The sequence below is a fragment of the Solanum verrucosum genome, unplaced genomic scaffold, assembly GCF_900185275.1.
Source record: "Solanum verrucosum unplaced genomic scaffold, falcon-dt-bn FXZP01000108.1, whole genome shotgun sequence".
NCBI lineage: Eukaryota > Viridiplantae > Streptophyta > Magnoliopsida > Solanales > Solanaceae > Solanum > Solanum verrucosum.
In genome coordinates, this window is record NW_026020274.1 from 3583258 (window position 1) to 3596987 (window position 13730).

The following is a 13730-nucleotide window of genomic DNA, read 5'->3' on the forward strand; positions in this document are numbered from 1 at the left end:
TGCATTTCTACTACTCCTCGCTTGTATTTTTAACTATGAGTAAAACAAAATCAATAAATGACACAACAAAATCATCTATTTTTCTTGACACAAAGCTACAAAATAGAAGTTCAAACACAAAAGCTAAAGTCCAATATTTCATATTAAAAGTTCCACTACGAAAAGTTACCAAGTTAAAAAATGTTTCATATCTAAATATCACGACGAGCTACAAGGTAAATGCTTGGATAATTGAGTATTAAATCACTAGGCATACTTGAAACCATTCAGAACAAAAAAGTTTCATATCTAAATAGCTCCTCACATGTGCCAAACTTCTATTGCTTAATATCATTCATTGATCATAAAACATAGTAGAGTTGTTAAGTCCTTTTCCTTGTTCCTTCCCAATAGAACATGGAGAAGTTGTTTTATTTGATAAAAAAAATTGTTATCAATGAGAAATTGTTTCATTATAAATAAATAGCACCTTGTCCTTCACTACAATCCAATTGGGAATAAGTTGTTATCAATAAGAAGCTGTTTTGTTCAACCAAAAAAATGATTTACCATGTTATGAGCAGTAGATTCAGTTAAATATGTAATTAAATCTCAATAGACATAAAAAAAACTTACTTGTTTCATCTCCTTGGGTGTATTTCTTAACTTCATTAGTAGAAGAAGGAAATAGAGTATAAACTTGCATGCACTCTTTCTCAAGAACCACATAGTTCTTATGTATCACTCCATTTCCTTAATTAGAAGACATGGTAAGGTTTGTAAGTCCTTGTTCTCGTCCCTTACCAATAGTGCCTGGAGAAAGAAAACTATTTTAATATGTTATGAGAAGTAGTTTCAATAACAAGATATCATACATGGAGGACAAGACATAGGCTATTTGGAATTAGAAGGTGGTCAGACCACAACTAAAAAGAGAGATAAGTGAGTAAGAACAACTACGTGCTAGTTTAGTTGTTTGTTATTTCAATAATTAATTATTCTATTCGATCAAAAATTATTCTGTTCGACCTAGTCGACAAGGGGCTTAATAAATTGAACTTCTCAAATTGGAATAAGGTTGGAATACGCAAGTTACAGTGGACTATAACAAAGAAGAAAGACAAGTGAAGGATTCATAACATTTACATCAAAGATAACTTTATAGATGATGTCCCTACACCTAAACAATCTGGTTGGGGGGTTAAAAAAAGTTTTGGATACAAGATCCTTTTTAATTATTGGAACTTTCTGTTGAATTGAACTGGACAGATTCATCAGCTATGGTGGGTTGTGTTCAACATAAATAGTGCTTATTAATCGTTTCTTCCACAATATCCTACAACTAGATGGAAGAAATTCACTATGGAAACTGGAAATATGGTAAACATTAGCTCATCCTCTAGCTAGCCCTATAAAGAAGACTAACAAGAGTTGATATATTAATAAGATGGCGTATTTAAGTTGACATTATGTGTATTCTATGCTAGGATTCCTAGAAATACCATACTAGGATTCTATATGCTGCAATTGTCTTCCATACTCGAACAGAGAGAAACATCCACAATTTACAACAAAAATGTAGAGGGCCAATCATAGTTCCGATGGAGATTGCTAAAGAGCTACACATAGTTGTCCAGAAGCAAAGTAGATCAAAATGCATGCTTGATACTATAGTCTTATGACTTATATATAGGATCCATTTGTATATATAGCTGAAAGTAGCAGTAGTGGTCTGAATACTGAAACTAGTCTTTGAGTCCAAAAGGACTAGCTACACATACTAGTCATTTCGTTGAATAAACTTGTGTCTTTTGTACAATTTTTTTTGTTAAAAAAACTTACTTGTTTCAACTTCTTATATGTGTTTCTTAACTAGTTCAGTAGATTGGGAAAAATAAATTCATACTTAGAAATTTGCCTTTTGATGTCAGAGACTTAAGCTCTCGTCAGCTAGTCCTCATCCCTTTCCAATTGCACCAGGCGCGATGAATGAATATCTGATAGTACAATTCATACTTGATCATCCTAATTTTCAATCTATATACTGAACCTGCAGAAAGAGGCAAAAGTACAAAAATAATAAGTAAAATTCTTATCCAGTGAACCGAAGGATTGAATCAAACTAATCTTTGAGCTTTGCAAAATTATAAAACTATACAAAAAGTACTAGAAATTATAATTTTTCAATACAACAATAAGTATTTATAAATATACGGGCCTTTTTAAAGCGTAGTTGAACTTTAGTGTGGCATAATTGAAGTGTATTATTGTTCCCTACAGAATACAAACATCCTAATCGAGAATCAAAGGAAAAATCAGTCCGCGACTTTTCCCCTCAATAACCAGCCTGTGCGATAATAAAGGCATGCCTATCAGAATGGGTGACACCAAACATTTTAGTTAATAGAAGATACTTTATATCATTAGTTCCTTTTCATTTCTTTTGTGAAAAATTATCTAAGTCATCTAAAAAATCATCAATAATTTGAATCACGAGGTCGAGTCTTTTTCACTATATGCCAATCTTTTTTGGGATTATCATTAGCATAAAACACTTGAGATGCTTGATCCGCTACAACAAAAGGCTCTTTTTTTTCAAAAATCTACTCAATTCAAAATTACGAAGTCATATCATTTAACTGTCCTTTCTCTGTTTTGAAAAGCTACAACATTTTTATTGAAAGTTGGCTTTAATTTGTGATTTGCGGAGAACTTCCATTAAGATAGAATATAGCAAAAGTGATAGAGAATCTCATCTACATTAAAAACCTATATGATATTCTACTTAATATATATAATCTGGTAAATTTCTATTACTTTATTCCAACTTTAAGAATTGTAAGAGTAGATGTAGTAAGTTGAAGAGGAAAGAACATATATTATTTGAGGTTTACAAGAGACGAACTTGAACTAGTTGCAAACCAAATTGCTAATTGAATATAATTGATTATAAAAACTAAGGGTTCAACAACAACAACAAGAAGAGCATAGCAGTGTGATTTCATAAGATAAATAGTAGTAAGAAATATAACAAGAAGTAACAAAAGTTTGTATTTGATCAAGCCCAACACCATACACACTCCAACTAGGAATTCCAACTCGACAATCTTTCACATATTGTACAAATTTTAAAACAAATGACTACTCCCTCAACTAGGACTCCCAAATCAATAATATTTCAATAATTGCACAAAAAATTACCATCAGATTATGCAAGAGATGAAGAAGATGAAGAGTTACTTTAGCAAAGCAAATAGTAAAGCAAATTTAGAAAAGAAAAAAGATAAACTCGCAGAACAGGAGCATACCCAAGATTAGAGTAGATGAAAATATATTTTGGTGAACTGTTGTGCTTTCTCTGTTTTAGGTGAGCTGCCGTGATGAGCTAACTTCGTGCTTTCCTTGTTTTGAGAAACTACAATGTTTTTGCTGAGAATAGCGATTTGCAGATCTGAGCTGCTGCTAGGGCACAATATAAAAACGAGATATGTATTTAAAAGAAAAGAGTTTTTGTTTTATTTTTTAGGAATTTTATTTCTTACTTTTGGCACTTGATGAGTTTGGTGAAAATAAATCTTTTAACTTTATTTTTTTTTAATTTTTTAATATATGTTTGAGCGCACTTTTCTCCCGCGCCCACTCTCAAGTTATAATTTGGGACCAAATACTAATTTTTTTAGAGACTAGATTTAGTGCCTTCGCAATAAAACATAGAATTAGGGACTAGTATATAATCTCGTCTCTATACATGTACTTTCAAGGACGAGATTATCAGCTAGTCTCTAAATGTTCGTCTTAAAAAAAGCTTTTTCCTGTAGTGAAACTATGTATCCTGCAAACATCATTTTTAAGGGATTTTTGGTAAATAGAAAACTAGAAGGGATATGATGTTATTTAGTACTTATAATATGTGGTTCCTATAATTTATACTTATAGTTATAGAATGCTAATATGATTTTTATGTTTGCTAAATTTAAAATTTACTCTTTTCACTTCTCCAAAACTATCTAGGCCCTTGTCAAAATGATGGTAGCTAGCATACAGGACTCCCCACAAACAAAGTTGTTTCCTACCGACCTCTCTAAAGTCATCTTTCGATTCATTCACCTATCGCTGTCTAGAATTTTCCCCTATACATTATTTTGTTTTTATCTTTTAGATTCGTGTGTATGGGGTTAAAATAGCTAAATTCCAAAATGCATTAATTTACTGCCTTCAAATTCCAACAGATCGAACTCTCAAATTTAATGACTAACTGATCAAATACCATCACACAAGATGGGGTGGGGGACCTCATACATGTCATGTTTGGTTATTCATCTCATTGGACATACATTCAGTGGGAAATAACAGCTTTTAAAGGAAGGAATTTTTAAAATAATTTTTGGTTTATCAATAACTCTAACAGAATAGCCAAGCAATCGAGTTATTAAAATTAATCTTACTCACTTATCAAGGTCAGGACAAACGGTCAAAAAGTTTAAGGGTGTGTTTGGTAAGAAGGAAAATGTTTTCCACAAAAAATAAGGAAAAAGTTATAAATTCACCCTTTAACTTGTTTTAAAAAGTCAGTTATACGTTTAAACTATCATGACGATTTATTACACACTTATTCTTGATAATGTAACTAATACAACCCCAGAACTGACTTGGAAATGAAATTAAATAAAAAAGTAAATTAGGCGCGTTTGAGTAAAAAATAAAGTCACTTTTGTTTTTGATCCCCACCCTCCTCCATTTCATGCTCATCTTCTCTCATTCTCCTTTAGACTTCTTCTTCATTTTTTTTCTTATCAAAACTCTACAATTTCTCACTCAATTTTATCATTACTTCAGAATTCTCCACTAATTTGACATATACTTAATTCGGCAAAGTGATTCACTAAAAATAATAATTTTCTAATCTGAATTTTACACAACCCATTAGCATCAAAAGAACATTAAAGAGTCAAACCCTAAATTCCTAAATATTTATTACCAAGAAAAGTAAATTGTTCCCCACCCCCACTTATCAAGATTATCAAGTTTACACAGCGCTGAAAATTTGATAGAACGAGGGTTTGGGTTCAATGATGGTTTATACATAGCAAAATCAAAATTGGCTCAACAATATAAAATTGATCAATATCAAACTAAAATATTTATTTCAAGTTTCACAACCCATTACCATCAAAACACTACTAACTAAAAAGAAAATTCAAAATAAACCATTACCAATTAAAGTTCATTTGACCCATATTTGAAAAATCCAAATGAAAGGAAGGTGTTTAGATAGGGTTAAGAAGCTAAGAAATATAAGTTTTGGGTTCAAAATTAATGTCAATGATGATGACAAGTGGGATGAAATCGTATTGAATAATAACTTTGATTTAATTTGCTATCCATGTCCCCCATTCCCTCACGAATTTTCTAACCATCTCTTCTACTCCGTCGATCTTATTTGTCGCAATAATTTGTTTGGTATGTTTTATAATCAGAAGAAAGGATTGAAAATGGAGTCATTCAGGTAAGAAAGAAGAGAAAAAATAAAGACAAAAATGGTGTCATTCAGGTAAGGAAGAAGAGAGAAGATAGAGGTAAAATGATTGGAAAAAAAGTGAAAAATGAAGAGAGAAGATAGAGGCAAATTTGGTTAGGAAAAGAAATTAAAAAATTACACGTGTATGCTTGCATAGGATCTGGCAGGCGTGTGCACACAACTCTAGTATGTGTGACTGGTTTTGTATATTAGAAGGTGGTATTAGTTACACTTTTAATAAAAATAAGTATGTAATAGGTCGCTATGATAATTTAAGCGTATAACTGATTTTTCGAGATAAGTTCAGGGGTAAACTCATGTCTTTTCCCCAAAAAATAATGGGAACCTGCACTCCCCAGTAGGGGTGTGCATTCGGTTTTTCGGTTCGGTTTTGTGTTATTTGGTTTGGGTTTTTCGGTTTTGAAAAAGTATAACCCAATCCGAACCAAAAAAATTTGGTTTGGTTCGGTTTTTCTCTTTTCGATTTGGTTTTTTTCGGTTTGGCTATTCGGTTATAACTTATTTCATAACTAATTAATAACATAATCAAAGTTATATTTGCATGCTTAAAAAATCAAAATTCCATATAAGGAAAAGTAATAATATTGAATCTCTTAAATATCCTTTCCATTATAATCACGAGTAAAACATTAAAACACAATACTATCAATAATTTCAATGAAACTAACTCTAAACTCTAAAGTATTATCACTAAACACAAATCGCATCGAGGTTGAACCAGCAATTCAACTCATGTCTTCAATTAAGATCTCTTAAACCTGAAATATGATGAAAAAACTTTTTAGAAAGAAGTAGATAAAAATTTCAAAAGCAAATAGCACACAAATAAAATAAAGCAAGAAAAAAGAGCAAACTGCAAAAGTAAAAAAGTTGACTAGCGCCGCTAATTCTAGTTCAGCTATTTTTTTTTTCATGAAAGTGCAAGTAATATGTGATATTTATAGTTATAATGTAAAACCTAATGCCTAAAATTTAGTGAAATAGGATGGCAGTAATTTGATATGGGCCTAAATATTACGGTAATTTTGAATTACTAGTACTCTACGGCCTACATAGTAAACCTAAATATTATATGTGTAATTATTAATCTATTTTTATTTTTATTTTTATATATATATAATTCGGTTTTTTCGGTTTTCATTTTTCTAAATCCGAAACCAAACCAAAAAAACAAACAAAGTAACTTATAAATCCAAAACCAAACCAAAAATCCAAAAAACCAATCCAAATTACAATTCGGTTTGATTTGATTTGGTTTTTCGGTTTAATCCAAATAGTGCACATCCCTACTCCCCAGCCCATCTCGCCTCCATAGTGTTCGATTTGATATAATATATATCCTCTCGATTCTCCGCCACCAAAATGACCGTTAATTCTCTCTTTCATATTAAACCTTTCTATGATTCTTCAAAAACAATATGAATATTTCCAACCTGGCAGCTTGTCGTGTTGGGAAAAAAATAAATAGATATATGATAATTAATTATAGTTCTATATATATATATATATATATATATTTGAATATTTGTTTCGCATAAGGCCACCCAATTATATGGCTTCTTCTCATAAAAGTGTATTTTCTAAAAACCACCAATTTTCACCCTATAACACAAAAATAACTATTGTTGATAAATCCAACTTTCGAAATCGAAGGGTAAATTTATTTAATTATTAAATAAATACAAATTTAATTAAAGAGATTTGACCTGACATGAACTCATTATCTTTTTAACGAGTGGACCTAGGGGGGGGGGGGGGGGGGTTAGGATTGAACTCATATGTAAAATAAATATTACTCTTTGTTGTCTATATTATTTGATATTTTTTTGAATTAGGCTCACCCCTTAAGAAATATGATAATTACACTCACACTATCGAAGAAATAATAAGCGTAAATTTGGGAAAATAAGAGACTTGAGATATATGATAATTTCACCTACATTATTTAAGTTTAGAAAATAAGAGCTTTTTCATCTTTTTATTTATTTTAGTTTTGCTCTATTTCTGGTTTTTTTTTTAAAAATAATTTTTATATACAGAGTACAGACCTTTTACATATATTGAATAAAATAGTCACTGGGGCACACCAGCTACCTTATCTTAATAAATATAAATAAAAAGTAATAACCGTAAATTTTGGAAAAATAAAATTTTACATCCGTGGTTATGTAAAACATTACTTATTTTGAATCAAAATAAAAAAGTTAACAAATCATGTAATATGAACCAGATACAGTAAAAAGGTCAATAAATTGAAAAAAAATAATCACAAAATTAATTTTTTACATATGGTTTTGGTTTGGGTAATGTTGTTAAATTGTATTAATAATTTATTTATTTTTTAAAAAAGGTTTTAAAAAAGAATCTATCACTAGTTTGATTTTCCGGCCATAATGATTTGTGTTAATAGTGAAAATTCTGTGATTTTTCTGTTAAAAAAAATTCCATAATTATGTTATTTTTATCCTACGAGCACATGGTACAATAATTGTGACATGACATCTTACTAATTATTCTTGGATAGTTCATTTCTGTACGTAATTAAAAATGTATATATTGCCAAAATGTCTCTATTAAATCGGAATCAAATACTTATACCTGTTTAATTATTTTTTCTTTTTATATATTTCTATAGTAATATATGATCAGTCAAATTAAATTTAAACTTGCGTTGAATACTAATGAAATCAAAATTAATTTGAGTATCGTAGAGAAATTCTGCTTTAGGAGTAAGTAAATCGCTCCTTAGACAATTTTGTATCAACGATTGTCAAAGTTGACCCGAATACCGTTATATCATATACCGACAATTGGCTCAAAAGTAATCAATTAAATTCCTTCAATCGAAAATTACATTTGCGCGTGGTGAAATTCTTTTAAATAATGTTTGTATGTTGACTGTTAAATTCTATTAGGGTAATTGCAAAAGGGATTCAATTTCATTTTTTTAGTCATGAATTGGATTCTTAGGTGTGAAATTTTAGCACTTCGAAATCTACTTGTCTTCAATCATGCTCGTGTGTATTTCTCTTCAGATATTTGGTGTCTGTGTTAAAGTTTAAATAATTTGAATTAATATGGTGAAAATTTTATTGAAGAAAAAAATTATCCTTAAATACTAAATTTCTTTTTATATTTCAGAACTTGAACTTTATTTTTTTTTAATTTATGATTATTATATACATTTCACTCTAACCTCGATGATAATCACATATTCCATTTGTGTGTGTTTAGTTTAGACAAAAAATAGATAAAGAGTTTCCGTGAAGATGAAAGAAACCAAAATTCATAGATGAGATCAACTAGAAGTAAAACTTTTCTTTCTTTTTTTCTCACCTATCCTTAGTCTGTCTAGTGTCATTCGATTGGGGTTAGGTTGAAGAGACATCACCAAAAGAGATATCCTTAGTATTTCTAGCGTCATTCATGAATTTGGGGGTTAGGTTGAAGAAACATCACCCAAAGGGATATTTTTAATCCGTCTAGTGTCATTTGGTTTGGGGGTTTGGTTAATGAAACATTACCAAAAGGGTTATCTTTAGTCCGTCTAGCGTCATTCAATTGGAAGGTTAGGTTGAAGAGACATCACCAAAAGGAATATCTTTAATCCGTCTAGCATCATTCGGTTGAAGGATTAGGTTAAAAAGACATCAATCATAGTAAAAAATATTCTTAGTCCATCTAACGTCGTTCGGTTTAAGGGTTAGGTTGAGGAGACATCACTAAAAAAAAGAAGAGAAGGATAAGGACCTCATCTCATACTAGCTAGGTACTACTACCAATACAACACGTATACTAACATGCTGGAAAAAACCGAAAGCAAAAAGATTGTTTCTTTTTGCCAACCTGTTTGTTTTTGGCTCTATTTATACATAATAATAATAATAAAAAACATAAATATATCTCTTCCCTATAATCCTAACATATTTTTTCTACATATACACTACCGTTTCCCTTCTCAACACAATATCTTTCTTGAATAGAAAATTAAAAACTTCTAGCTATGGCAATCATCAAAATTCTCCACACTTTGTTTGGGATTTTTGGTATGAGTTCTCATTTCTATTTTTCACTTTACTTTTCTTGGATTTATATTATGGTTTCTTTTTTCATGACTTGTTCTTATTTGTTTCTTGGAATAGGCAATATTACTGGCTTGTTTCTCTTCTTAGCTCCAATGTAAGCCTCCTTGTAATTTTCTTTCAATATTTAAAATGAAATATTACTTTGTGGACAGAGTTATCTGATTTTATCCTGGTAATAAGTATCGTGAAATAGTCGAGGTGCATACAACTAACTTTCTTTTTCATTTTGATTGTATAGGATAACATTCAAGAGGGTTATTATGAATAAGTCAACAGAGCAATTCTCAGGCATACCATATGTAATGACACTTCTCAATTGCTTGCTCTCTACTTGGTAAGATTATTTTCTTCAATTAAGCAAACAAATATATATATATATATATATATGTTCTTTTCTTTTAAGAAAATTTGACTTATTTTGACCTTGAAGTCAAATCTTTTAACTTGCTCCCCCTTTTATTGAAACAAATTTCCCCTGTTGAATAGTCAAAAAAGCAGAATTCTATACAAGGTGTGGGTGTTAAATTTGTAAATAGCTTAGGTTTAAAAAGCTCATTACAACTTTTAAGTGACCTCCATCCATACTCTTTTGGAAAAAAAAAAACTTTTTAAGTTATTTAGTTTGTGATAAATACTATTTGGATTAAAGTTATCGAGTTTAGCCGAATTCTTACATTGGTGTCTAGCTCTGCCCTGGGTTAAGAAGATAAATAAAATGTGTTTCACCTTTCAAGTGTCAAAGTATATATTCAAAAGATATGTACAATGAATTAAAAGAAAAAAGGGAAAGAAACATTTTTTTAAAACGAAAATTAGTAGGACAAACTAATTGACGACAGAATGAGTATGTGATTGATAAAAATTTGATGGATTTTTTGTAATAGGTATGGTCTACCATTTGTGTCACCAAACAACATGTTGGTATCAATTATCAATGGGACAGGAGCAGGACTTGAGGCATTCTATGTGTTAGTTTTCCTCATATTTGCACCAAAGAAGGAAAAAACAAAAATCTCTGGAATTCTATTTGTTGTCCTTTCTATCTTCTCAACTGTTGCATTGGTCTCAATGTTAGCTCTTCATGGCAATAAAAGAAAGGTCTTTAGTGGCTTTGCTGCTGCTATTTTCTCCATCATTATGTATGGTTCTCCTTTGTCAATTATGGTATGTATCTTTAAATCTTACCTCTCTTGATACGAAGCGTTTATTCCCGCTAATTAGTCGGACTAGTAGGTTTCAGATATCAAATGACTAACGTGTAGCGATATTGTGTGTAGATAGAACAGGGTAAGAGGTGTAGTAGGACTAATAAATTTCGATAGAAATAGCGCTTGCTGGCTACTTTTTTATCCTATTTTAGGAAAATAAGTATCGTCATGAAGTTCTAAATTTTATTAAGAGAAAAATTCAAGTCAATATTCGAAAGTTTTACTAGTGAATTTAAATGTGACCATTAGTAAATTATTGATTTTTTGTTGCTTTTAACCTAGATATTGAGTTCCTAATAAACCTCTTTGATATGGACCGCTTTATCCTTTTGATTGGACTCAATACAAATATGATTAGTCGGTCTAGAAGGTTTCAGATATCGAATCCTATGGAGAAAATAAAAAACAATACTTTATCTTAAATAACTTTGTTTTTTCATTGAATAGACTACTCATTGTCCTATAAATCATTTCAAGCTACTTTTGTTGACAATGCTTATCTTCTTGTTTGGTTAAATAACTTGTCAAGTATATTTCATGTAATTTGTTGTTATTCATGTATTTCCTATTTTGGCAGAGGCTAGTGATCAAGACTAAAAGTGTGGAGTACATGCCTTTCTTCTTGTCCTTGTTTGTTTTTCTTTGTGGCACCTCATGGTTTGTCTATGGATTGCTTGGAAAAGACCCTTTCATTGCAGTAAGCACACTATAATCTTTCATTTCTTTCAACTTTTATCATATGGTCATGAGGGGTAAAATTTACTTTTTTTAAAACTCGTATCCCATATATACACTCAATATCTATATATGTTGTGTGTGTATATAACATTTTATTGGAAAATATGTATTTTCACTTTAATGTATACCATTTAATAGAGACGGGTTCAGGATTTTATAAGTTCTATGAGTTCAATTCTTAGGGATTTTAGTATTGAGCTTAATTAGTATTAGATTCAGATAAACTCGATGTTAAATCTTGTTATGTTATGAATTTTTACAGGTACCAAATGGAGTTGGAAGTTTTCTAGGAACAGCACAATTGATATTGTATGCCATTTATAGGGAAAACAAAGGACAAATCAAGAAAGGTGAGGAAGATGGAAGAGTAGAGATGGAATTAGAGAAGCCATATGAGAAGGAAATACCTAACACCCAAAATAGTGATGCAAAAGTATGATGAATTTAATTAGAATATTCAATCAAAAAAAAGAAAAATATGTAACCAAACTTTGTGTTATTTTTTTTTCCTAATTGGAAGGAGTAATCCTCATTATATCAAGTGTGTAATTGTAATAACTTAGACATCATTAGTATTCTCCTTGTTATTGTGAAAGTTCTTTTAAGAAATCAAGAGTCTTTTTCAAACAATTTTCTTTTTGTATTTCAGATTTATTATCAGAATATTAAAAGTTGAAACACAAGTATTAGTATCATTAAAATAAAGTGGGAATATAGTTGATTGTTTGTCTAGATATTGTTTTAGCTGTTATAACAAAATGTCGTTAACATATTGTTTGTTCGGATATTTTCTAGCTGCTATGTAGTGCTATATAGTTAACGTATAATAAATATAACACGAAAATCAGTAAATCAGTTCCTAAAAGGAAGTGATTGTTATATGATAAGATGTTACTATTATAAAGAATGTTATTTCAAATGGCAACCGATACCAACTTTCAAAAATAAAAATAAAAAGAAAATAAGATTAATAATAAATAAATAAATAAAAAGAATAGTAGTCATCGTTTTATAAACGAATTGTCTTTGTACGTCTACTTCTGATATTGTTGTGTATATCTTCAATTGTTGGTTCCAAAAAAAAAAATCCAAAACAAGTTCAAAGTAAGAAGTATTGAAAACATAATAAAATTTAGCATAAATTATCAATTTCGTCTTTAAATTATTGATAATTTTAAAAATATAGTTATACTTAATTAACTAAACTTAGATATATCCTCGATCTGCAGTATGATATAACAAGTGGTCTCAAAGTCTTATAGGAACATAAGTTTCTTAATAAAAAGTAAGGAAAAGTGTTGAAAACACCTCTAAATTTGACAGGAATTTAGGAATACATATTTCACTTATATTACAAGATCAAAAGTCTTTTTAAGGCTATTAATAGTTTAATAATAACATTAATAATTTACATCGAATTTAAAAGTGTTTTCGAGGTTTAAAGTTAGCATTTCCTAATAATTATGATTGAAAAGAGTATGATTTTGTTAGGCAGAATAAATTTGTACAAGTTGATATATTCTTGGAACTTTAAACAAACTTTTTTTTTCCAAAAAAATATTGTCCAAATTAAATGGTGAAAAAGATCACATGATTTTGTGACGAGTGAAACATTGTTTGATTAGAACTTTTCAGACCAAACAAGAAATGCCGTGATTATCTGACGCACTGTAACTGAAATTCAAAAAAAATTGAACCATGCCACACATCTTGGAATCTGAGCTTTACTACAAAAAATTTACTCTAAAAAAAATATTATTATTTTTCCGCTTCAATTTATTTGTCCTACTCTTATTAGTTAGATATAACAGATATCCGGTAGAAATAATTAAGGTGTCATTGAAAAAAAATATGTATGAAAAATATGAAGGTATCATTATGTATCATTATGTATATTCATTATCATATATTCATATTAATCAATGGAACTGTATTAGAGATTTTTAAGGAAATGTCTCACGAGGGTATCTTCAACCCTACACTCTATTTCACTTTTTAAATATACAGTTCTCTATTTTTTAAGATAATTAATTCCAACCCAATTTCATATTTTACTCTCTAAAAAAGAATCTTTTTTCTTTCTCTTCAATATTATATTATTATTTCTATTTCATTCTTATTTTCTTATTTCATAATATAAATCCTTTATTTCTTTTTCCTAATAATTACTTTATATAATTT

At 29.6% G+C, this 13730-nt stretch overlaps 1 protein-coding gene across 1 annotated transcript; it reads left to right on the plus strand.

Moving 5' to 3' along the window:
* Positions 1–9429: 9429 nt before the first annotated feature.
* On the plus strand, positions 9430–12176 carry LOC125833927 (bidirectional sugar transporter SWEET1-like). The gene is made up of 6 exons (XM_049513086.1): positions 9430–9564; positions 9661–9697; positions 9842–9937; positions 10488–10767; positions 11389–11508; positions 11812–12176. The coding sequence occupies exons 1-6, from the start codon at positions 9522–9524 to the stop codon at positions 11986–11988; spliced, it is 753 nt and encodes a 250-aa protein (XP_049369043.1). The 5' UTR covers positions 9430–9521; the 3' UTR covers positions 11989–12176.
* Positions 12177–13730: the final 1554 nt, after the last annotated feature.

Excerpts from the sequence above, each read along its gene's own strand:
- LOC125833927 (XM_049513086.1), top strand. The coding sequence starts at position 9,522 with ATGGCAATCATCAAAATTCTCCACACTTTGTTTGGGATTTTTG. Across the intron at positions 9,565-9,660 it reads CACTTTGTTTGGGATTTTTG|GCAATATTACTGGCTTGTTT; the intron begins GTATGAGTTCTC and ends TTCTTGGAATAG. Across the intron at positions 9,938-10,487 it reads AATTGCTTGCTCTCTACTTG|GTATGGTCTACCATTTGTGT; the intron begins GTAAGATTATTT and ends TTTTTGTAATAG.